The 26,813-nt window shown below is 32.9% G+C and overlaps 7 protein-coding genes across 7 annotated transcripts in view; 2 read left to right on the top strand and 5 right to left on the bottom strand.

The window, feature by feature from the left end:
- LOC144856209 (ADP-sugar pyrophosphatase-like) overlaps positions 1-21,648 on the top strand; it is a 29,916-nt gene extending 8,268 nt beyond the window's left edge. The window contains exon 9 of the transcript XR_013614908.1: positions 21,490-21,648. The gene's annotated coding sequence lies outside the window, so the exon portion shown is untranslated. The remainder of the gene's footprint in view (positions 1-21,489) is intronic.
- Positions 251-3,358, bottom strand: LOC144856182 (E3 ubiquitin-protein ligase TRIM45-like). Its single transcript, XM_078714138.1, has 3 exons — positions 3,292-3,358; positions 1,273-2,424; positions 251-1,185 (listed from the first exon to the last, which is right to left on the bottom strand). Exons 2-3 carry the CDS (start codon positions 2,411-2,413, stop codon positions 251-253), a joined length of 2,076 nt encoding a protein of 691 aa, XP_078570264.1. The 5' UTR covers positions 2,414-2,424; positions 3,292-3,358.
- LOC144856181 (tripartite motif-containing protein 2-like) lies at positions 6,224-11,075 on the bottom strand. The gene is made up of 2 exons (XM_078714137.1): positions 10,403-11,075; positions 6,224-8,391 (listed from the first exon to the last, which is right to left on the bottom strand). The coding sequence occupies exons 1-2, from the start codon at positions 11,073-11,075 to the stop codon at positions 6,224-6,226; spliced, it is 2,841 nt and encodes a 946-aa protein (XP_078570263.1).
- LOC144856206 (transient receptor potential cation channel subfamily V member 5-like) overlaps positions 7,849-26,813 on the top strand; it is a 103,465-nt gene continuing 84,500 nt past the window's right edge. The window contains exons 1-2 of the mRNA XM_078714157.1: positions 7,849-7,896; positions 15,553-15,642. The gene's annotated coding sequence lies outside the window, so the exon portion shown is untranslated. The remainder of the gene's footprint in view (positions 7,897-15,552; positions 15,643-26,813) is intronic.
- On the bottom strand, positions 11,083-13,223 carry LOC144855702 (kyphoscoliosis peptidase-like). Its single transcript, XM_078713620.1, has 4 exons — positions 12,927-13,223; positions 12,631-12,806; positions 12,362-12,549; positions 11,083-12,119 (listed from the first exon to the last, which is right to left on the bottom strand). The coding sequence occupies exons 1-4, from the start codon at positions 13,112-13,114 to the stop codon at positions 11,109-11,111; spliced, it is 1,563 nt and encodes a 520-aa protein (XP_078569746.1). The 5' UTR covers positions 13,115-13,223; the 3' UTR covers positions 11,083-11,108.
- Positions 17,327-26,813, bottom strand: part of LOC144856069 (tripartite motif-containing protein 2-like) — a 28,446-nt gene continuing 18,959 nt past the window's right edge. The window contains exon 2 of the mRNA XM_078714043.1: positions 17,327-19,212. Within this exon, the coding sequence (XP_078570169.1) occupies positions 17,327-19,060 (1,734 nt within the window). The 5' untranslated portion in view covers positions 19,061-19,212. The remainder of the gene's footprint in view (positions 19,213-26,813) is intronic.
- On the bottom strand, positions 23,131-25,240 carry LOC144856179 (E3 ubiquitin-protein ligase TRIM45-like). The gene is made up of 2 exons (XM_078714136.1): positions 23,314-25,240; positions 23,131-23,204 (listed from the first exon to the last, which is right to left on the bottom strand). The coding sequence occupies exons 1-2, from the start codon at positions 25,238-25,240 to the stop codon at positions 23,131-23,133; spliced, it is 2,001 nt and encodes a 666-aa protein (XP_078570262.1).

Here is a 26,813-nt window from a genome sequence, read left to right as displayed (position 1 = left end):
AAACAAAATGTAAGTGCTCGGTCACTGTTACCAAATTCCCAGACTCATTCACGCCAGCACACTTAGGTTCTATATAATATCATCTTTATAAAATATACAATAATTAAAATGTGTATTTCTATATAATAGTAAGCCTAATTTATGGATAAGATCACAACAACAATTTTAAGTAAAACAACAATTATTAAAAACATTTCTATTTTTCTGTTGTAAGGTTTATAATGTGTTGTTATGGTTATTTAACTATTAATTAATAATTAAATATTTTTACTGTATTAGCGCCACGGTTTGCCACTGCTAGTCTACGTGGATAATGTGATATGATGCATAATCCACTAGAACTTTTGATTCCATCTTCTTTTTTGTCAATCCTTTTAATAAACTTTCCACTACTACTAAATAGCTGTAGTTTGTTGCCACTTGATACTATGATATTGTCATTATCATCAACTACTACTGCTCTTGGCTTCATCACCTTACCATCTTCATCACCCTTACTGACAATGACCTTCATCAACTTCCCCTCATTATCAAATAGTTTTAGGCAATGTTGGCTATTGTAAAGTACAAGAATATATCCTTGTCTTGTAAGGGCGACGTCACTGATATTTACAAATTTAAAACCAGTAACATCACATGTTGTTATTTTCTTAATCAGCTTGCCACTCTTAAAGTTAAACATGGCTACATTGTTATTATTAGCTACATACATGACACGTGATGCTTCATCCACATGGATACCCCGTGGATGTACCAACTCTCCCTTACCAAATGATTTAACCACCTCACCATTCATAGTGCATAATGTGATGCATTTATTACCCCAATCACTGAATGCTATATTACCATTTTTCATTGTGTACATTCTGTTTACTTGCACGCCTTCTGATAGTGTAACCTTACCGATGTTTTCACCTGATTGCTGCTTGTATTTGTGAATGGCGTTGTCTCTACATGAAACAAGCAAACAGTCGTCTCCATATTTAACTACACCACGAACTTTAACGGTATCTATTTTTATAGTCTTTAATAATCCTTCATCTACTTTGATATTCATAGGTGACTTCTTAATGTGTTCACCATCAACTCTAACATCAACCTTGCAAATCCCTGCACTTGTACATCTACCTATCACAGTATAGTCACCATTGATGTCTTCTTCTACTTCAGGGGTGATAGTTTCTCCTGTTGGTTGTGTCAATGTAACTTTTGTATTTATTTCACATTCATCAGTTTTAATTATTTTAACATCAATTGTTGGCAATGTCATGCTCTCAGCTCCTTTTAATTCGAAAAAGCCTGTCCTTGAGTCTGTAATAATTCCAATGTCATCGTGCAATGAAACAATTTGTTGATTGTTTTTAACAAAGTTAATCTCTGCATGAACATCAGATTTTGTTTTAGGCACTCCCTTGATTCTATCATCCAACACTCTAATGACGTCATTACCGGATAACATCGCCGTTGCTTCGTTGCCCTTCTGTAGGTGATGCAGCATATTGATGTTTGTATCTATAAACGATACAGTCGTTGTCACATCCTCTATTTCAGCATCAGTTGCCTTCCTCTTCATTTTGTACATTACCTCCACTTCACTTTTTAATTTGTCTCCACTGTCTTTTATTCTTGTTACCAATTCCTTCACATGATTTTCAATTCCTCTCAAACTGTTTTCCCTGTTTTCATCTAGTTTCTTAACACGATCAGTTCTTACTTTAAGATCATCATTTAATTTATCTGTAAATTGTTTAGCCACTTTTTGTAATTCTTCTGATGTTTGTTTAAACGTTTTAAACGCATCTTCTATGCTGATTATCTTGTGTTTCCCTTCCCATTCCTTGTGATTAATGATTGGACAGTGTATACAAATGGCAACATCGCAAACTTTACAAAACAGAGTTAGAGGTTCATTGTGGATAGAACACAAGGGTGGGTGCATCGCATTGATTTCACTGACACTCATAGATTGAACATCTTCCACTGAATGCAACTTGTGATTTTTGCAAACTCGAATATTCTTATGAGCACCACTACAATTATGGCATAAATATTGTCTGCAATCTTGACAGTAGGTTTTAGATTGGCCTTCCTTTCCACAAACACATTTAGTCTGATTTGTATTTGTAAATTGTTCAATTGTTTCTAATAGATTATTCAAAAATGTGTTGGGTGGCAATTTCTTTAAACCACCCTCTGGAATCTGATAAGATTTGGAGCAATATGGACAGGTTTCTTTCTTATTTTTCTCCAACCAGTTGTCAAGACAACCTAAACAGAAGCTGTGAAGACATGTTAAGGTTTTGGGTTCGTTGAGTCTATTTAAGCATATTTGACACTCTAGAACCTTCTCATCAATATCTTCTAGAAATTTAGCCAACTCACCACCGGTAGCCATCTTACCACCGCTAGCCATCTTGAGTTGATCTGTGAACAATGATATTTTCGTCTTATTTTAATTGTGTTTATTGAATTGAATTGAAATACATTTACTAATTCGCATAGTGTATTGTCTTTCATGTTTGCGTGATATTTGTTTATTAATATTAACTTGATATTTTGTAAAGATACATTAGACCACCTATGGCGCAAGTCAATGTAGACAAGCCCAATTGCTGAGATCTAACAAAAATGGTTCCGATATGAATTAAGTGTTTATTCATGATTTTTGTGACGTGTGTATTTATATTATTACCAGAGCATGACTGGTTCTTTTGTGTAGACCTACTATTGATATTATCACAAAATAAGATTCCGAGGAGGTAGTCACCTGGACACGTATAAAAGATAACATACCATACCTATAAAAATGAGAATAACCACTCTTCTCATAGGGCTAGCATGTACTTCTACCAAAATGTATCACGGCCTGTTGTTTAAGTTGATAGCAACAGGGAAGAGTTAAATTGTAATATAACTGTTCCCTGGTAATAATCATATCAAATGGGGAGTCTCGGCCAATCGGTAAACTCTGAAGTTTAGAAATCGATCGGTCATGTGAGATTTGTCATGACGTCACCAATCACACCCAGAATATTATTACATTGGATTAGTTCTTATTTCTTCTCTGTGTATTAAAACCGAAGCTATGCAGTTACCTTACGAAAGTATAATACATACTCGTAAGATTATTCAATATTATGGCATAGAATTAAGCATCGAAAATGAAGATGATCAATTTTATATTTAAAACTGAATCATACAATTGCGTTTATTGATAAAATACTAGAAAACTGTGCCCTTATCTGAACCAGAATTCGATAAAATGGTCCAAGAACTTATTTAATAACTTACCTTTTGATATGATTAGTGTTTTGATGTTCTTGTAGACAGGCGCAAATGCTCCCAGTTCTAAGGTGAAACAAGACGGATATGAAATAAAATATTTAGTTCTGGTTCCTGTGGCGGTGGTGTATTTATATAGGATTAGCATGATTTATTCTTTTATGTACAGTCTATTGATAAATAATAATAATAATAACTGGTACTTGATATAGCGCATTATGCTGAAAGCCTCAATGCGCTTTACATTGGCAGAAAAATTTAGAAAATTAAAAATTCAAAAGGTGGGTTTTGAGGAGAGATTTGAAGACACTGGTGGAAGTTGCCTGACGGATGTCAATAGGCAACGCAGTCCAAAGAGAAACAGATGCAGAAAAAAAGAACGATTTCCATAAAACTAAGTGGAAGGATGAAATAAATGGGCAAGAAGAGACTCTGATCTTGATCTCAGAGACCGCTTAGGAACACAACATATGCCTTACCCGGAAACGTTACAAATTATCGGCCTCCATTTGTGCTAAAATGTTTTTCATTTTACGAATATTAAGCCGAATCTCCGCTTAGAATCTAGACTACGGTGTTATGTGTCGTAAGCTAAAGGCGATTACAAAAACATAATACGAATACTTACAACATTAAGTCAAAATACAATGACATTTTGTTTACTTAATTTCAAACACAATTTAATGTATAAAAAACATGATCAATAAAAAAATAAAATGAAAACACAAGACCACTATTAAAATTGTGACTTCTAATTGGAATTAATTATTAAAAATGTATTCATGTAATTATTATTATTATTACATTTATTTACCCAGGGTAGCCCAAACAGTTAAAAACTGGTTTCTATTGGGCCCTGCATTTTACGTTATTTAAGGGCAGCGTAGCTCCTCTCATTTTGAACACAGTAAGGTCTATTAATGGTACGTACGTTTCGTAATTGTATGTAAGTGTCGGTTCTCAAGTCAATATGCAAATGGTTCCATATATTTCTCCCACTTACACAAAAACTCGTGAGGTAACTTTCCTTTTTCGCAAAACTTCAACTTCACAACTGTTGACTGCCTTGTTTCACGAGTTTGATGTGTGCATAGGTTTTTCATGCCTGGGGTGCCAGATTTTTTTTTTTTTTACACCATATTTAAAGAGGGTGATCCATCCAGCAATTGCTGATCATTAGGGACCCTCAGAGGTTCACAAGACAAACATATATACAAGATGCTCTACATAAACAAAGTCTTATTACAAGGGTTTGGGAGTGGAGTTGAAATTTTGTCCTTAGAAAAAATCCTGACATGTGACGGGACTTGAACCCAGGACCCTTGGAGTGGTAGCCAAGCATCATAACCACCAAGCCACAACTCCACTCTTGATTGTTGAGACATTTAAAAACAAGTATTTCAGATTGTTTTCTCGTTTAAAAATTTTACTTCATCCTTAATCCTGAACATCTAAATATTCTGAAGGTTTTGAATTTTAATTATTGTTATAATCAACAACTCTAGTATTAAATATATATTTTAAATCAGTGTTTATATATTGTCTTTTGTCGTCAGTTTGTCGGAATATTTGTTTCCTTTATTGGTTTATTTTATCGTTCAACCTGGTAATTTAGATTTAGAATTATTAACAAGTTTTCATATTTAATTTAAGATATTTCATATTCCATTAATAAATGAAAGTTATGTTTGGCATCATCTCACTCACAATTTTAACAAAATTGTTTTGTAGTTCCTTTTCATATTGTATGGGATTAATGTTAGGATACATCTCACCAATCCTATGTGTTAATTGCAACTCATCTTGTCCTGTTCCAAACAACCTGGTACAAAGTTGAAGCTATGATAGGCTAGACCGAGCATGCTGAGTTTGTAGACAGGGAATGTTGTACATCCTAAAATACTAATATTATAAAAACTAGTAGATACTACAAATCTGGTTGATGTTCAGCAATACACCATAATGAATATACACATTAATAAACAGAAACAGTAGGATTAGTGAAATGCATCAACTTTTAATTCAAGTAAAATGAGAAAAACATTGTATAAATTTAATCTTACTAATCACGTATAGATATATATTTACTAGATTTAGACTAAAACACAAAACAGTTGAACTAATTAAATAATATGTAAATTATATTTCTACTCTAGATGGAAACACAAATTGTCAAAACTTAGGCCTACTAATCAGCAAAATAAACCAAAATACGGTTGAACTATTTCATTTATTTGTAATTCTACTCTAGTAAATAATTGAAACTAAATATAATGCAACGATTGAAGAAGTTACTTATAGTAATTAATGTAATATTGATATGACTTAATATAAACGAATTCAAATATGGCTGAACAATACAAAATATATTATATGCAAATATGATATACAGTATTTTACTGATGTTATTCATCATTACATAATAAACCTGTTAGTTAACGTTAGATAGTAGTTCCACAGCATTCAAGTGAAAATAAAATGTACTATATTAAAACATTTAAGTGCTCTCTCGTCACTACCAGTTTCCCTGACTTCTACCATGTCAGCTTCCGTGTCTTGGGGAATATACAGTATGCGTAATAAGTAATATTGTGTTTTTAATTCAACATATTACACAGAGGCGCCAGGTAAAACATTAGCTTTAAGACGCCTCTGATTTCAATTACAATATTTTCTTCATAAACAATATTTTATTCATTTTATCACAAAGATAAACAAGTATAAGTAAATGTAATTAGACTGATTATTTATAATACTATATAATGATAATCCTAAGTTATGCATAAGATCACTACAACATTTTATCTGTAATCTGTACACGTTTGTGTTATATTTACAAGTTGATTTATTTAATTAATTATGTTCAATGCGGAAAATAACATTACAATTATAAACATTTATATTTTGTTAATAATACGTGCTAATATTATTTAACTATTATTTAATAATTAAATATTTTTACTGTTTCATCACCATAATTTGCCACTGCTACTCTACGTGGATTCTGTGATATGATGCATACTCCTTTAGGACAGCTGATACCATCTTCTTTCTTATCAATCCTTTTGATAAACTTTCCACTATTACTAAATAGCTGTAGTTTGTGGTCACTTGATATTATGATATTGTCATCATCATCAACTACTACTCCGTGTGGGTACTTCACCCTACCATCTTCATCACCCTCATTGACAATGACCTTCATAAACTTTCCCTTATTATCAAATAGTTTTAAGCAATTCTGGTAATGGTATAGTACAAGAATATGTCCTTGTCGTGTAAGGATGACATCAATGATATTTACAAATTTAAAACCCGTACCATCACATGTTGCTATTTTCTTAATGAGCTTGCCACTCTCAATGTTAAACATGGCTACATTCTCACCATTAGCTACATACATGACACGTGATGCTTCATCCACATGGATACCCCATGGATGTACCAACTCTCCCTTACCAAATGATTTAACCACCTCACCATTCATAGTGCATAATGTGATGCATTTATTACCCCAATCACTGAATGCTATATTACCATTGTTCATTGTGTACATTCTGTTTACCTTAACACCTTCTGATAGTGTAACCTTACCGATGTCTTCACCTGATTGCTTGTATTTGCGAATGGCATTGTCTCTACATGAAACAAGCAAACAGTCGTCTCCATATTTAACTACACCATGAACCACTTCAACATTATCTATTTTTATAGTCTTTAATAATCTTTCATTCTCTACATTGATACTCATTGGTGACTTCTTAATGTGTTCACCATCAACTCTAACATCAACCTTGCAAATCCCTGCACTTGTACATCTACCTATCACAGTATAGTCACCATTGATGTCTTCTTCTACTTCAGGGATGATAGTTTCTCCTGTTGGTTGTGTCAATGTAGCTTTTATGTAATTTGCGTTTATTTCACATTCATCAGTTTTAATTATTTTAACATCAATTGTTGGCAATGTCATGCTCTCATCTCCTTTTAATTCTAAATAGCCTGTCCTTGAGTCTGTAATCATTCCAATGTTCTCGTGCAATGACAGTTTTTGCGTGTTTTTAACAAAGTTAATCTCTGCATGAACATCAGATGTTGTGTTAGGCACTGCCTTGATCCTATCATCCAACGCTCTAATGACGTCATTACCGGATAACATCGCCGTTGCTTCGTTGCCCTTCTGTAGGTGATGCAGCAAATTGATGTTAGTGTTTATATACGATATCGTCGTTGTCACATCCTCTATTTCAGCATCAGTTGCCTTCCTCTTTATTTTGTACATTGCCTGAACTTTACTTTTTAATTTGTCTTCCAATTCCTTCACATGATTTTCAATTCGTCTTAAACTCCTCTCCCTCTTTTCATCTAGTTTCTTAACACGATCAGTTCTTACTTTAAGATCATCATTTAATTTATCTGTACATTGATTAGCAACTTTCTGTAATTCTTCTGATGTTTGTTTAAACGTTTTAAACGCGTCTGTTATGCTGATGATCACGTGTTTGTCCTTTCCTTCCCATTCCTTGTGATCCATGAGTTGGCAGTGTATACAAATGGCAACATCACAAACTTTACAAAACACAGTTAGAGGTTCATTGTGGATAGAACACAGAGGTGGGTGCATTGCATTGATTTCACTGACACTCATAGATTTAACATCTTTCACTGAATGCAACTTGTGATTTTTAAAAAGACGATAGTTTTTATGATGATCACTGCAACCTTTACACAAATATTGTCTGCAATCCTGACAGTAAGTTTTAGATTTACCTTCCTTTCCACAAATACATTTGGTCTGATCTGTATTTGTGAATTGTTCAATTGTTTCTAATAGATTATTCAGAAAGGTGTTGGGTGGCAATTTTTTTAAACCACCTTCTGGAATCTTATAAGATTTGGAGCACGTTGGACAGGTTACCTTCTTTTTTCTTTTCAACCATTTTTCAAGACAACCCAAGCAGAAGCTGTGAAGACATGTTAAGGTTCTGGGTTCATGGAGTCTATTTAAGCATATTTGACACTCAAGAACCTTCTCATCGATATCTTCTAGAAATTTAGCCAAATCACCACCTGTAGCCATCGTACCACCGCTAGCCATCTTGAGTTGATCTGTGAACAATTTAGAATTTTACTTTAAATGAGTAGAAATATACAATTTGTTTAGAATGGTTGTTTTGTTTTTTACAATTATGTATATATCGTAGTAAAATACATTACACAGAATCATAATCTTTTGTTTTCGGTCAGTTGAAAATAGTACCAAAAGGTCGATTTTTAAAATTGTTATGCTAACCATTATAGATTTTTACATTTCTACCTACAGTACATCGGTGTGTGAACTTAGTAGAGGTACAGTCATGTATATAGATAGAGCTGTTTTTAGCTACAAAATAAATATTTATAATTCTTGGCATTTGAAAATCGTGATTGTGCATAGAACTATATAGTAATTTTATTGGATACGTCATACTGTATACACATTATGAGACGGCCATAAACACGATCATCATTAACACACATTTATTATCATTATGCCTTCCTACACTCACGTCATGTTCAGTTTATTTTAGATTGTTTTGCTTTCGCATTTGAATTTGAAATTTTATTTAGGCATATTAATTTAGTTTAATCTAAACTTCATTTCTCCCAGATTAATTACCTTATAAAATGCAAACCTTAATACACGTAGATAGTGTTGTTAATATAATCTGTATAATTTTAGTTATCGTTCGAATAGACGCCTCCCTCGAATAAACGCCTCAGGACCTTTAATTATTTCCTTGAATAAACGCCCCGCCAGCATATACTGTTTATAATATATTGTATTACAACACATTTCTGTAGAATTCATTGATAGACATGATCTACAATTTACCAATCATTTTGATACAATTTTTACTGTATTTTAACAATTATCGATATCAATTATGTTGTATTTTTTCATATCTAGGGGGTAGGCCTATTTATTTGATCATATTACACCACGCCTCCCCCAAATAAATTTCCTCTAAAAAACTTCCTGAACAATAAACGCCCGGGGCATTTGTACGAATAAATACGATGGTCGTTCATTTACGTAATTAAACTCGGAATGTTCTTTTTCTGTGTACTTCAGTTGTACTTTACTTTGATTTAGTTTATCTGCAGTGGGGGGGGGGGGGGGGGGGAGGCAGGGGTTATAAAGGAGAAAACTATCTAGCCTTTCTAAGGATCAATATGATCAAAACGTCGAGAAACTCAACAGTTCTTTTCAGAACTAATATACGTGGTGTAGGCCTACCGCAAACTTTATATCAACATTTGATTTCGCCATGCAAACCTTCAAAGATAAAATTATTATTTCACATTGATAAAAAGTACTTACCTTTCAAGAGATCTTTTGGAAGTTTAGAATATCTAGTGACGATGCCCTTAAGCGGTCAGATACAGTACTTGATGTTACGCCTGGGCCAAGTTGAGTGCGGCCAAACGATTACAATAAGTATTTTAAGTATAAAACTAGTAGAGATTTTATTCACGTGACTTTGTAGATTACCCTGATTGGCTCTTTCTGTGCGATATAAGATAATATTTGTACTTTACTCTGGATACTAAATAATCATGTGTCTGATTGTTACCATAGAAATCTCCATACGTACACTGTCTAAAGTGTTTACATTGACAAAGTATCACAATTAACACATAAAAAATTGGAAATGCAATATTTGTTAGTTTTATAGTTTTTATTAAATTTGATTTTCCAAGCATAACCTTTATAAAACCCAACTTTAAACGACGGTAGGCCTATATACAACAAAATTAAATCTGTCAATCAATTTTGAAGAAAATTAATAGAAACGGAGAACTGAGGCAACCTAAGCCTGATTTCCCACTAGGTGTGTATTGTGTAGGATAACAGAAGGCTCGTTCATAAATGTAATCACACTGACTTACATCAATTCCAAAATCGTGTGGAATTGGATAAATGTAGCATTGCAATGGTGCGCGGAGACGCGGCCGAGCTAATCAATAAAATTGATACCTTTTACATTAAAATTTACCATACATTGCTATTTGAAATCCACTTTGTATTGTTCTCATACACAATGTAAAAGCCAGCCTCCACCATAATCAAACTTACCTTCTTCTTTGTTTCGGATAAATAAACTAAACTTAAAATAACCTATGTTTCTTAATGTAAACGTTATAACTATCTTTTTATGATTGTCTTCTGTGGAATAAGCAATATTAAACCCTTCTTTGATATCTTCCTCTTGGTTGTTGAAATTTAATCTTCCAAGAATCTGTCCATGGGTATTAGCTGTAAGAGTCAGTGTTGTATCTGTGTCTAGAGGAATGGACATAATGGCTAACTTTGGTTGAATAACAGAAAAGCCATAGGCAAAAAATGTCTGGACTGGCCCCCATGGTCGTTTGCCATTTGATGGAAGAGGTAATGATTGTGGTTTAATAGCATCAACTAGCCAACTACCTATGAAATCACCACTAGCACCAAACAAGTCAAAACAACTAAACCCACTCTCAGGTAGGTGAAACTTAAATGTATATAATATTGTCTCATCGTTCTGTTGTACTGAATCAGCCACAACACAATCGTTAATATCAGTGCCTATACTATTCTTTAATTTGAATATAATCCCTGTTTTTCGTTTGCTGGTTGAAGCTATGACCAAATCAGGCTCTTCGTCTTTCTGATAAATCGTAGAAGAAGTTGGTGATATAACTTCTAAATTATTATCAATCATTTTAGATGTACTAGGCCCCCATGCTACGTTTTTGCTAAAAGCAAACATATTGCCTTCATACGGGTTAACAACATTTACCAACTATCGGCCTATAAAATCATTCGTTTTTGTGTCAGGTTTTCCTGCAAATAATTTGAATTCATAAAAGCCAATGACGTCAACACGAAATCGAAATTGTAATGTAACGGTTTGTCCTTGTCGATGTGTTTCAGCGTAAACCAACTTGTTCTCGGTTTTATTCTCCTTAGTTCTCAGAGAATACCTAACATTTGCCTCCTCTTCATTATAACTTATTTCCAACAAAGTTTCATTTTTATTGCATACTATTTCAGAACCTTTTGTGGTGTCTAATAATATTTCAAAAGTGTCAAACTTTTCATTTGGTCCCCAGTGTTGGAATGGCAGGTAGGGCGGTAATGGTGCAGCGTTCTTATTCAGTATCAGATAAGTAGCACCGGTTTCATATCGGTCCGTAGACACGTGTTCTTTACTTAACCTTGCAAACAGTATCAACGAATATTCACCAATTGTAGGACATCTTACATTGAAAACAATCTTTCCTGGGTAAGAATCTGCAAATACATATTCTGTAAGATCATTTCCATTTTCGTCTCTAAAATTGAATCTGATTGGCTCACATCCTAGTCTTTCGATTGTAAATGTTATATATCCATCTAATGTTTCAATGATAGGATGTGTTACAGATGATTTAAATCCTCCTTCGATAAAAGCTGGAACTGTTCCCAGAAAATGTGTAAACTCTGGAAATGGTTGAGATCCTGTGACACAAGTCGCGTGTAATATAAAACTCCCCAGCATATCTCTACTATCTGCTTTCGAACGGTCCGACAGACAAACAGGCTCACCAAATAATACGACCCTATATAATCCAGCACGTGGTAGACGTAGCAACAATGTTGCTTTGTTTTTATTTTCAATCAATGTTATTGCATTTTGAACATGCTGTTCTGTTGCTTCATCTATTAATGTATGCCTGTATGTCATCTTGTGTGTGCTCTGAAAAGTCAACTCTAATCTATTTTCATTTGTTTTTATGCAGCCTTCAGCTAACGATGGTTTCACACACGACACCTATAATAACAATATAATAAACATTAGTACAATACATCAAAAGGCTAAGTACTGTAAAAAATGACACTGCTGTGGCTATCTATCGATCTCAATGGAGATGCAAAAAACTAAATGGAAACGATTTCAAAGAAAAAAAGCAGAGTTTTCGGGTAACACTAACCTTTCTTCAGTGCAACATATATCAATACAATGCATGGACATACAGACAGACAGACCTACCACTTGGTAAATAAGTACAGTACCTTATACAAACAGCATGACGGTTTCACGAGCGCTTGGTTCGTCCATTTATGAACATCACTTATCGGATCATCAACCATTGCAAGTTCACTGTCGTCTGGTTTGTGCGAATGACGTAACGTTTCTGGTGGTGTCAGAAAGTAGCCTTCATTCCATTTGAAGACATATCTATATTTGTCATTTATTTTCTCTGTAATAAATAAACAAAAACAAGATTAGTACCTGTACTTTATCGAAAGAAGGACTTGACGGAGACAGACTAAGTACCTACCTGCATAACCAGCTGCCCACGTAGCATCACATAGAAACCAAGTGTTTGATATCCTGATGCGATTCCACGCATGTCTAAATTTCTTCGATTTTTCTCCATTCACGAGGTCATAGCCAATCCTGTATCCAGCTCCCTTTGCTATTCCGGTGATTTTTTCGCATGTTAAATCACACAAGCTAAAGATTAGAAATAAATATTTCATTTATTAGAAAAGTAAGCTAAGGAGACCAGCTACATTGTAAGTGTGTTGCTTTCACATAAGGAAGCAACACATAATTTATGCATGTTCAACTCACCGACACATTTCCAAGACAAGATTTGAAAATCCCTCGCAGACAGCAGAACCTTGGTTTAAGACGTCTTGATGATGTGATGATCCTCTGTGCTGATTGGTTGTCAGGAAGTCGACGTCATAGGCTATATTGGTAGCAACCCAGCGTATTATAACGCGTGCTTTATCATACTCGCTTGATGTTGACTCCATCAAGTAGTTCACTAAATTTTTAATGTTCCCTTTCAGTGATTTTGGAGCCTAAAGAATAATGTAAAATATTATTTGGTAGTGAACACCAAAAACTGATTTATATTAGACGTATTTAAGATGATTGGCGGAGAACGATTTGATCTGATTTGAATATTTTATAAGCGGCAATACAGCACCGAGAAAAATGATTTTAGTGCATTATATTTATAATCACAAATCTTTTAGTTTTATTTGATAAGGTTGAGATTGCATATAGCAAAGGCATAATGTGAAACGAATCTATAAACCAATGCTTCACTCGAACACAATAGAAATACTTATAAATCATATTTTATTTTACTTTACCAAAATGATTTCACGGTTTAAATATCAGTTACCTTGTCCACATGCTGATCAAGACGTTCCACTGCCTCAAAGCCAGGATAGATGGCTTTATGTTCGGGTGTAAAGAATCGATCCAAATCGTACTTGGTAACAATTTGAGGTTCAGGTCTTGGGAATTCTTTGCAGGCATCGCTATACCGTGTCAACTGACGTCCATCATTGCGCGCATCCCCCGTGACGTCATCTTTAGAATGAGTAGTCTTATTTACTTGGTCAATTTGTAAAGTTTTATTTTCTTTTGGATATTCGATGTTTTCACCTGCCTTGTTATTTTCTTTAATATCTGGAGGTGATATTTCTGATGTCAGCACCCTCGTACTTTTGGAAGACCCACACCCCATCGGGTGACCGTTTCTTGTCTATTACAACCTAAAAGATAATTAACATTAATTAAAATCATTTTCAAAAGTACTGTGTTTCTTTTAGTTACAAAATTACAAAATTATTATTACATTTTCGTGTGTTATTTGGAACCATTTTTTGGGGGTACACTTTTCCGACCTTTAACTTGAAGACATTGTACTTGCACGCGCACATACTATATACCTATTATGTAACTGAGAGTAGTATATAAAGTATACCCTTTGCCATGATTGTATCACGGGTTGGGCCAATTGTACCACAGCCAATTTAACTGCATTACATTATCATGACGTTTCCTTTTGGTATAGCATATAAGCCATATAATGTGTTTTGATTTTATGAAGCCTTAAAATAACAATTTTTTAATGATGAACAATTTAATTGCTCATTTAAGTACAAACAGTGAAATCTCTGCCCAGTCTGTCTCTAGTGCTGTGGGCTAAAATGGTATTTTGATATGTCAGTAATAATTAATAGTTATTGTTATGATACCTTCATTGTGCTATTTTGACACCTGTTGCGCTTTTGTCTAATGACAGGGTACAAACAGAACAACATGAGTGTGATCATAGGCCTAAATCATATCGAATAATATGAATATAGTAGCCTATAATAATCCAAAGTTTATTGGCCTGAACTGTCTATCCATTCAACAAGAATAATGTAATCAGTAAAAGTACATATTGCGTGTGTATTACACCTGAGTAAATAACACTAACGAGAAGTTCAGTAAGAAATACGGGTTTACACCGGTATTTTATCTGTCTAGGCCTATTGAAAAAAAAGTAAATATTTAATCTATCTAAATTTATATCCATGTATACATACATAGAGATTTCTTATACTCACCTATAACTCACCTGATAGTAGTACAGTAAAATACAACATTAACGGGAAGTACAATAAGAAGTACCTAATCATTATACAAATTGTTCCCATAGAAACGATAAACAATACACTTCGCGGATCAATGCGTCTATCGATTCTATCTCTTGATGTATTATTACGTAAATGTGACCTCTGACATTAATGTAAATACAGTTTGTTACGAAACAAATGATGAGCAATAATATCTGTACCGAACAGATAAGTCGTATTTGTTTGGTAGAGTTTATGGTCAATGTGACTTTGAAGTTAAAAATAGGCCTACTGTAATAATTGAGAAGCACCGGACACTAAAGCATTTTAAAATAAAATATGGCATGATGACATTTTTCATAAACACTCGGACGTATCCCAAAATAATTGTAATGTTGTGAGCCATTCTACATTATGGCATATAATTGCGTACTTTCGCCGTGGAAAAATGAAATATATTATTATTATATTATATTTTTCGTTTACTATTGCTACTTCCTTTTTTGATTATTATCTTTCAATATACTTGCATTGTCATCAAGTACGAGATACGCGCATCCAAACGATGATATCAATCAAAATTTGCACGCGCACGCAAACTATGGCTATCTTCGTGTGTTAATGACGTTAGACTGTAAGAACAAGAATGTGGTTATTCACGCATAAAAAACACAAAATCATTAACGTCTAAAAGGTTTCTATGGCAACATCAAGCGATCTTTTCAAAGCCGCTATTGTCTTCAGTGGTGTACAACGTCAGTGTGATTGAGATAGTGAAATGTATTTAAAAAATAGCCATATTTATACTGTGTGTTATTTTATGCTCATTTTAGGTGTAAGAGAGGACTGCCCAAATCACACAATAACATGTAGTGTGGACCCTACGTACGTTAGTACTCATTAGTACAGCTGATAGGCCTACTGTAAGTATAACCACTTTTGTATGGCAATAAATAGTGCATAGAACTGAGTTCTGTATATAAATGAAAGCGTGACGGAACAGGTGTGAAAAACCCTTTACCCGGAAACGTTCCATGTAGAAAATGTCCACGATTACTATAAATCGAAAAGGGTAATTATTTTTACCCACAGAGGGCGATATTATGGAATTTAGCCAAATTTGAAGTATCAGTGACTTTGTTTCAGACGAGCGTGATGTGACTGCAACTTGTATTTGTAAACCTGGAAATAGTTATTAATTAATTTACCCAATCTATTTAATGAACTTTCCACTTTTAAAACGCATACATCTAGTACAGCTGCAAAACTTAGCTGTTAAAGATGTATTGTCCCTTTAACTAATTCCAAAAAAATAAAAAATAACAGATTTCGAAAAAAGGTGGATCATTTTGAAGTATCATAATAGTTATTAACTATCACCAAAAATTTGTCGGAAAAAATCATTTAACTGAAATACAGACGTTTTTTTGTTAAAAAAATAACTTTGACTTCCAGTCAAAGTTTTCGATCAAAACATATCCCATAATGAAACGCGCTTGTTTAGCTACTCTGTATGCATAATCATAAAACTTCCTCACGATCTGTGTGAAAATACCTTCTCAACCGTGACGAGTTGTAAACAATCCTAATTAGCATATGCATAATGCGTACTCGTGGTTTGAAATTTTTGTTTACTTTCGCTCGCGACGATTTTCCAGACGAAATGTAATCAAACTAATTTACCTGTTAATTACGTAAACTTGTTGCTTTTGGCTCGAATTTTCGACTGAAAGTGAATAACTTTAATATTACTTTAATATGGCTAATTTAAATTTAGAATATTTTGACCTTCATTTTTTTGTGTTTTAAGGGACAATACATCTTTAAGTATTTGTAGTATCCTTAACGCTATTACGCTACGCTAAAATTACCAAAACATACAATGAGTTTTACTACATTGTTATATTTTACCTAAATACACAGTTACATACATACAATAATATGCAATAAAATATTTTTCTCAGGTAAGTTATCTACAGTAATTAATGTAATATTGATAGAACATGATGATTTAACTGATTTTACTTGGCAAAATAATATAATATACTTGCTTTGTTTGGTTTTTTTTTTGCACGATAGCGTTCTAAATTGTTGGGTGTTAATAGGTATACAGAATTAAATTTAGCTGAAACATACAATTATATAGTTATACTACTATATTAAAATATTATGATACTATTATACTGCTGTTATTCGTCATTACATAATAAACCTGTTAGTTAACGTTAGATAATAGTTCCACTATCACAAAGTAATATTGTGTTTTTAATTCAACATATTACACAGAGGCGCCAGGTAAAACAGCTTCAAGACGTCTCTGATTTCAATTACAATATTTTCTTCATAAACAATATTTTATTCATTTTATCACAAAGATAAACAAGTATGAGTAAATGTAATTAGACTGATTATTTATAATACTATATAATGATAAGCCTAAGTTATGCATAAGATCACTACAACATTTTATCTGTAATCTGTACACGTTTGTATTATATTTACAAGTTGATTTATTTAATTAATTATGTTCAATGCGGAAAATAACATTACAATTATAAAACATTTATATTTTGTTAATAATACGTGCTAATGTTATTTAATTATTATTCAATAATTAAACATTTTAACTGTTTTGTCACCATGATTTGCCACTGCTACTCTACGTGGCTGGTGTGATATGATGCATAATCCTTTAGGATAGCTGATTCCATCTTCTTCTTTATCAATTCTTTTAATGAACTTTCCACTATTACTAAATAGCTGTAGTTTATGCCAACTTGATATTATGATATTGTCATTATCATCAACTACTACTCCATGTGGGTACGTCACCTTACCATCTTCATCACCCTTTTTGACAATGACCTTCATCAACGTTCCCTCATTATCAAATAGTTTTAAGCGATTCTGGTTATTGTAAAGTACAAGAATATGTCCTTGTCGTGTAAGGGTCACATCAATGATATTTACAAATTCAAAATCCGTAATACCACATTTTGCTATTTTCTTAATCAACTTGCCACTTTCAATGCTAAACATGGCTACATTGTCATGATTAGCTACATACATGACACGTGATGCTTCATCCACATGGATACCGTATGGATTTGTCAACACTCCTTTACCAAATGATTTAACCACCTCACCATTCATAGTGCATATTGTGATGATATCATTACCCAAATCACTGAATGCTATATTACCATTGTTCATTGTGAACATTCTGTTTACTTGCACACCTTCTGATAGTGTAACCTTACCGATGGATTTACCTGATTGCTTGTATTTGTGAATGACATTGTCTTGACATGAAATAAGCAAGCAATCTTCTCCATATTTAACTACATCACAAACTTCTTTAACATTATCTATTGTATTGGTCTTTAATAATCCTTTTTTCTCTACATTGATACTCATTGGCGACTTCTTAATGTGTTCACCATCAACTCTAACATCAACCTTGTAAATCCCCGCGCTTGTACATCTACCTATCACAGTATAGTCACCATTGATGTCTTCTTCTACTTCAGCGATGATAGTTTCTCCTGTTGGTTGTGTCAATGTAGCTTTTATTTCATTTGCATTTACTTCACATTCATCAGTTTTAATTATTTTAACACCGATTACTTGACCTACTGTTATGCTCTCAGCTCCACTTAATTCTACATAGCCTGCCTTTGATTCTGATACCATTCCAATATCCTCCTGCAATACAACTATTTGTTGATTGTTTGTATCAAAGTTAATTCCTGCATTGACATATTTTGTGTTAGGCACTGCCTTGATCCTATCATCCAAAACTCTAATGACGTCATTACCGGATAGCATTGCCGTTGCTTCGTTGCCCTTCTGTAGGTGATGCAGCAAATTGATGTTAGTGTTTATATACGATATCGTCGTTGTCACATCCTCTCTTTCAGCATCAGTTGCCTTCCTCTTTATTTTGTACATTGCCTCCACTTCACTTTTTAATTTGTCTCCACTGTCTTTTATTCTTGTTACCAATTCCCCTACATGATTTTCAATTCCTCTCAAACTCTCCTCCCTATTTTCATCTAGTTTCTTAACACGATCTGTCATTACTTTAAGATCATCATTTAATTTATCTGTACATTGTTTAGCCACTTTTTCAAGTTCCGATGACGTTTCTTTAAACGTTTTAAACGCGTCTGTTATGCTGATGGTCATATGTTTTTCCTTTCCTTCCCATTCCTTGTGATCCATGATTGAACAATATATGCAAATGGCAACATTGCATATTTTGCAAAACACTGTTAAAGGTTCTTTTTTGTGAATAGAACACAGAGGTGGATGCATCGCATTGATTTCACTGACACTCATAGATTGAACTTCTTCCACTGAATGCAACTTGTGAGTTTCAAAAAGTCTGTAGTTCTTATGATGATCACTACAATCGTGGCAAAGATATTGTCTGCAATCCTGACAGTAGGTTTTAACGTGATTTTCCTTTCCACAAATACATTTTACCTGATCTGTATTTGTGAATTGTTCAATAGTTTCTAATAGATTATTTAGGAATGTGTTGGGTGGTAACTTTTTTAGACCGCCCTCTGGAATCAGATAAGGTTTGGAGCAAGTTGGACAGGTTTCTTTCTTATTTTTTTCCAACCAGTTGTCAAGACAACCTAAACAGAAGCTGTGAAGACATGTTAAGGTTCTGGGTTCGTTGAGTCTATTTAAGCATATTTGACACTCTAGAACCTTCTCATCGATATCTTCTAGAAATTTAGCCAAATCACCACCGGTAGCCATCTTGAGTTGATCTGTGAACAATTGATATTTTAATTGTGTTTTCATGGTGAAATAAATTTACTAATTCGCAGAGTTTTTTGTCTTTCATTTTTGCGTGCTCACTCACTATGGCGCAAGACTATGTAGACAAGACCAATTTCTGAGATCTAAAAATGGTTCCGATATGAATTGTGTATGAAGTGTTTATTCATGATTCTTGTGACGTTAGTGTATTTATATTATTACCAGAGCATGACTGGTTCTTTTGTGTACATATTATTGATATGATCACAAATTAACATTCCAGGGAGGCAGTTATAATAAAAGGTATTGGAATCCACACTCTTCTTATAAGGCTATGTAGGCCTAGACCTACCAAATTGTATCACAGCCTTTTGTTTAAGTTGATAGTAATAATCATAGTTGATCTACAAATGTTGGAGAGCCCCGGCCAATCGGTATACTCTGAAAGTAGTCTATTAATCGATTTGTATAAATCGATCGGTATGTAACATTTGTCGTGACGTCATCAGTCACGCCCTGAATATTATTAAATTGGAATAGTTCTTATTTTTATACGCTGTGTATTAAAAAAAGTATGTGAAAGTATAATACATACTCTTGGTAATATTCAGTATATATATATAATTACATCGAAAATGAAGACGATCTATTTTATATTTAATATTAAACCATACAATTGTGTTTATTGATCAAATACTAGAAACAGTGCACTTATTCAAACCATGAAATACGACATCGTATACAAATTAACCTACTACTATTACATTATTAAATAACCTACCTTTTTAATAGATTAGTGTTTTGATAGTTGTTTGTAGAGACAGGCGCACACAAATTCTCCCAGGTCTAAGCTGAAACAAAATGGTTCCGATATGACTAAAGCTTTGATGTATTTTTATTAGACTAGCATGATTGATTCTTTTATGTACACTCTATTGTTAAGAACACAACATTGTGCTTTACCTAAAAACGTTTATGGAGGGAATTTCTACAATGAATATAAATAGAAATGGGTAATGTTTACCCCATAGAGCGCGTATGGCGATACTATGGAATTTAGCCAAATTTGAAGTAGCAGATGTGACTTTTATGTATTTGTATTTATTTTTAAAAAAACCCTTGGAAATATTTATAAAATAATTAATTACCTCAATCTTTTTTTTTAAACTTTCTATACATACATCTAGCACTGCAAAATTACCTATTAAGTATTAGTGTCCTTAACGTTATTCTTCATCTGGAGTAGGCCTATTATAAGAGAAATGATAGCAGACATTTCTATAAAATAAAGTATACCGTAATGAATGCCAATTTTAATAATTCAAGCGAATGTAAAATGTCTAATTTAAATGTACTAAAATGACCAAACATACAATTATAGTCTTTACTAGATTATTATGTTTAATAGCTAAATACATTGAACTATTTCATTAATATGTAATAAATGTTTACAGCAAAGTTACCTACAGAATTAATGTAATATTAACATAACATGATATAACTGATTTTACTTGGCAAATAACATTTGCTTTGTTTGTTAGTTACTTTTTTTTTGCACCATAGCGTCCTGAATTTTACAGAATTAACATATGGCTAAAATATACAAGTTATACTATATGCACGTATTATCATACTATACAGCATTATGTGTTGTTATTTGTCATACATCACAATTAACGTTACCGATAATAGCATGCATTCAAGTTAAAATAAAATGTACAATATTAAAAACAATAAAGTTTTACTCTTTTGTTGGTGCTGAATAGTTGGCACACTTCTAAGTAAACAATATTACTTTATTGATAATAAATAATTTGAAATTAAAATGACATTTAAAGGGAATATACAATTAATACAATTTAAATGTACCACAGAAGCGTCTTAACCTCTATCGTTTTATATCAAAATAATCCGGCGGAGCGGATCCAGGGTAGCGATTGCTTCTTGTGCTAACTCTCAGTACTGGACTAACATAATCTAATTAGCCTACTCAGATTATGAAGTTGGAAATGAATTGTTGACATTAACAGGTGACAGAGAAGTTCTGTGTTTCGATTGCTGCTTTCTTCCTTTTTTAAAGACCAAACAAGTATTTCTGATTGTTTTCTCATTTCAAAATTTTACTTCATCCTTAATCCTGAACATCTAAATATTCTGAAGGTTTTTGAATTTTAAATATTGTTATAACCAACAACTCTAGTATTAAATATATATTTTAAATCAGTGTTTATATATTGTCTTTTGTTAGGTTTGTCGGAATATTTGTTTTCCTTTATTGGTTGATTTTATCGTTCAACCTGGTAATTTAGATTTAGAATTATTAACAAGTTTTCATATTTAATTTAAAATATTTCATATTCCATTAATAAATGAAAGTTGTGTTTGGTATCATCTCACTCACAATTTCAACAAAATTGTTTTGTATTTCCTTTCAACTCATCTTGTCCTGCTCCAAGCAACCTGTACAAAGTTGAAGCTATGGTAGGCTAGACCGAGCATGCCGAGTTTGTAGACAGGGAATTGTGTACATCCTAAAATACTAATATTGTAAAAACTAGTAGATACTACAAATCTGGTTGATTTTCAGCAATATACCGTAATGAATATACACATAAATAATCACACAAGTACAGTAGGTTTATTGAAATGTCAACTTTTAATTCAAGTAAAATGAGAAAAACATTGTCTAAATTTAAGCCTACTAATCACCAAAGTATACATATTTATATATATTTACTAGATTTAGACTAAAACACAGTTGAACTAATTAAATAATATGTAAATTATATTTCTACTCTAGATGGAAACAAAAATTGTCTAAACTTACTAATCAGCAAAATCAATAAAAAAAACAAAACTATTTCATTAATTTGTAATGAATTCTAGTCTAGTAAATAATTGAAACTAAATATAATGCAACGATTGAAGAAGTTACTTATAGTAATTAATGTAATATTGATATGACTTAATATAAATGAATTCAAATATGGCTGAAATATATTATATGCAAATATGATATTATACAGTGTTTACTGCTGTTATTCATCATTACATAATAAACCTGTTAGTTAACGTTAGATAGTAGTTCCACAGCATTCAAGTGAAAATAAAATGTACTATATTAAAACATTTAAGTGCTCTCTCGTCACTACCAGTTTCCCTGACTTAAATCCTACCATGTCAGCTTCCGTGTCTTGGGGAATATACAGTATGCGTAATAAGTAATATTGTGTTTTTAATTCAACATATTACACAGAGGCGCTAGGGAAAACATTAGCTTTAAGACGCCTCTGATTTCAATTACAATATTTTCTTCATAAACAATATTTTATATTCATTTTATCACAAAGATAAACAAGTATAAGTAAATGTAATTAGACTGATTATTTATAATACTATATAATGATAAGCCTAAGTTATGCATAAGATCACTACAACATTTTATCTGTAATCTGTACACGTTTGTATTATATTTACAAGTTGATTTATTTAATTAATTATGTTCAATACGGAAAGTAACATTACAATTATAAACATTTATACATTTATATTTTTTAATAATACGTGCTAATATAATTTAACTATTATTCAATAATTAAATATTTTTACTGTTTTATCACCATAATTTGCCACTGCTAGTCTACGTGGATTGTGTGATAAGATGGATAATCCTTGAGGATAGTTGATTCCATCTTCTTCTTGATCAATCCTTTTGATAAACTTTCCACTATTACTAAATAGCTGAAGTTTGTTGCCACTTGATATTATGATATTGTCATCATCATCAACTACTACTCCTATTGGGTTCGTCACCTTACCATCTTCATCACCTTTATTGACAAGGACCTTCATCAACTTTCCCTCATTATCAAACAGTTTTAAGCAATCGTGGTAATGGTACAGTACAAGAATATATCCTTGTCGTGTAAGGGCGACATCAATGATATTTACAAATTCAAAATCCGTAACATCACATGCTGCTATTTTCTTAATGAGCTCACCACTTTCAATGTTGAACATGGCCACATTGTCATTATTAGCTACATACATGACACGTGATGCTTCATCTACATGGATACCCCATGGATTTGTCAACACTCCGTTACCAAATGATTTAACCACCTCACCATTGATAGTGCATAATGTGATGCATTTAGCATTACCCCAATCACTGAATGCTATATTACCATTGTTCATTGTGTACATTCTGTTTACTTGGACACCTTCTGATAGTGTAACCTTGCCGATGTTTTCACCTGATTGCTTGTATTTGTGAATGACATTGTCTTGACATGAAACAAGGAAGCAGTCGTCTCCATATTTAACTACATCACGAACCTCTGTAACGTTATCTATTTGAATAGTCTTTAATAATCCTTCATTCTCTACTTTGATATTCATAGGTGACTTTTTAATGTGTTCACCATCAACTTTAACATCAACCTTGTAAATCCCTGCACTTGTACATCTACCTATCACTGTATAGTCACCATTGATGTCTTCTTCTACTTCAGGGATGATAGTTTCTCCTGTTGGTTGTGTCAATGTAGCTTTTATGTCATTTGCATTTATTTCACATTCATCAGTTTTAATTATTTTAACATCAATTGTTGGCAATGTCATGCTCTCAGCTCCTTTTAATTCTAAATAGCCTGCCCTTGAGTCTGTAATCATTCCAATGTCATCAATTTGTTGATTGTTTGTAACAAACTTAATCTCTGCATGAACATCAGATTTTGTTTTAGGCACTGCCTTTATCCTATCATCCAACGCTCTAATGACGTCATTACCGGATACAATCGCCGTTGCTTCGTTGCCCTTCTGTAGGTGATGCAGCAAATTGATGTTAGTATTTATATACGATATCGTCGTTGTCACATCCTCTCTTTCAGCATCAGTTGCCTTCCTCTTTATTTTGTACATTGCCTCCACTTCACTTTTTAATTTGTCTCCACTGTCTTTTATTCTTGTTACCAATTCCTCTACATGATTTTCAATTCCTCTCAAACTCTCCTCCCTATTTTCATCTAGTTTCTTAACACGATCTGTCATTACTTTAACATCATCATTTAATTTATCTGTACATTGTTTAGCCACTTTTTCAAGTTCCGATGACGTTTCTTTAAACGTTTTAAACGCGTCTGTTATGCTGATGGTCATATGTTTTTCCTTTCCTTCCCATTCCTTGTGATCCATGATTGAACAATATATACAAATGGCAACATTGCATATTTTGCAAAACACAGTTAAAGGTTCTTTTTTGTGAATAGAACACAGAGGCGGGTGCATGGCATTGATTTCACTGACACTCATAGATTGAACTTCTTCCACTGAATGCAACTTGTGAGTTTCAAAAAGTCTGTAGTTCTTATGATGATCACTACAATCGTGGCAAAGATATTGTCTGCAATCCTGACAGTAGGTTTTAACGTGATTTTCATTTCCACAAATACATTTTACCTGATCTGTATTTGTGAATTGTTCAATAGTTTCTAATAGATTATTCAGAAATGTGTTGGGTGGTAATTTCTTTAAACCGCCCTCTGGAATCTGATAAGATTTGGAGCAAGTTGGACAGGTTTCTTTCTTATTTTTTTCCAACCAGTTGTCAAGACAACCCAAACAGAAACTGTGAAGACATGTTAAGGTTCTGGGTTCATGAAGTCTATTTAAGCATATTTGACACTCTAGAACCTTCTCATCGATATCTTCTAGAAATTTAGCCAAATCACCACCGGTAGCCATCTTGAGTTAATCTGTGAAGTGAAAATTACCTTTAATGGTTATTTTCATTGTGTTTTCATGGTGAAATACATTTAATAATTCGCAAATTTTATTGTCTTTCATTTTTGCGTGCTCACTTAATATTTTGTAAAGATACATTAGGGCTACGGGCAATTCTATTACTATAAAGCCCAATTTCTGAGATCTAAAAAATGGTTCCGATATGAATTAGTGTTTAGTTATGATTCTTGTAACGTTAGTGTATTTATATTATTACCAGAGCATGACTGGTTCTTTTGTGTACATATTATTGATATGATCACAAATTAACATTCCAGGGAGGCAGTTATAATAAAAGGTATTGGAATCCACACTCTTCTCATAAGGCTATAGTATGTACTTCTACCAAATTGTATCACAGCCTTTTGTTTAAGTTGATAGTAATAATCATAATTGATCTACAAATGTTGGATCGATCGGTCATGTAACATTTGTCTTGACGTCACCAGTCACGCCCTGAATATTATTAAATTGGAATAGTTCTTATTTTTATACGCTGTGTATTAAAAAAGTATGTGAAAGTATAATACATACTCGTGGTTATATTCAATATATATATAGAATTGCATCAAAAATGAAGACGATCTATTTTATATTTAATATTAAACCATACAATTGTGTTTATTGATCAAATACGAGAAACAATGCAGTTATTCAAACCATGAAATACGACATCTATATATAAATTATGGTTAATTCTGACATAGGCGAGCACAATGCAAAAACTTCGGTACAAATCTCCGCTTTGGATACCTACCTTATCTATCTCAGATGTACCGCGAAACATAGATTTGATAACATTAGTGTTCAGTTCGACGCTATTGTTGATATTTCTATCTTAAGAAGATATTATAAAGAGTTTTTTAACAAAATTTATGATTTCAACAGTAGATTTTCAACTCAATTTCAATTCTTCGCGGTCAAAGTAATTTCCAGGTTTACAATAAGTTCACCTTGCAACAACCTGGTTTCAACTATTTTCTCTCTTTTATACACAAGGGAGCAGTTAAAATAATAGATTTGACCCTAAAGGTGACTGGAAACAGGCACTTTCCATCAATCAATACAGTGTTCCTTTGGAAGACGAAAAAAAATCAGATAGTAGGACTGGAGCTTAAGTTGGCCATTAGGCATTTCAGTTGTTTGTTTATTTTAAAACATACCGCGCGTGTGTGAAGGTACAGTAGTTAAAAAATAGAAATTATCTGCAAATTAATAAAGATCAAATTAAATATACGCCATAAAGAATCAGAATATATTGTGGGGAATAGTATTATAAAAATACATAGGGAGATTTGATGATAAGACATTTTGTTTAAAATTGAGTGAAATCCTGATAACTGAGTTTTATTGAGTAAGCTGGCAGGAATAACTGTAGGCTATCTTCCTGTGTCCCGTTAGGACCGAGATGTCTGCCCATGTTGCAAGCCGTAATGTCTTTTTTCTTGGGCCCACTCTGTCACGGCAGTTAGTTTCAAAAGATGTTAAATAATGTATCAATAATTATTAGGATGGTATTTATTTGAATAAACGC

Source organism: Antedon bifida, chromosome 11, assembly GCF_963402885.1.
Source record: "Antedon bifida chromosome 11, ecAntBifi1.1, whole genome shotgun sequence".
NCBI classification, from domain to species: domain Eukaryota; kingdom Metazoa; phylum Echinodermata; class Crinoidea; order Comatulida; family Antedonidae; genus Antedon; species Antedon bifida.
The sequence above is the reverse complement of the archived record's forward strand: the minus strand, read 5'-3'. Positions and strand labels throughout refer to the sequence as shown.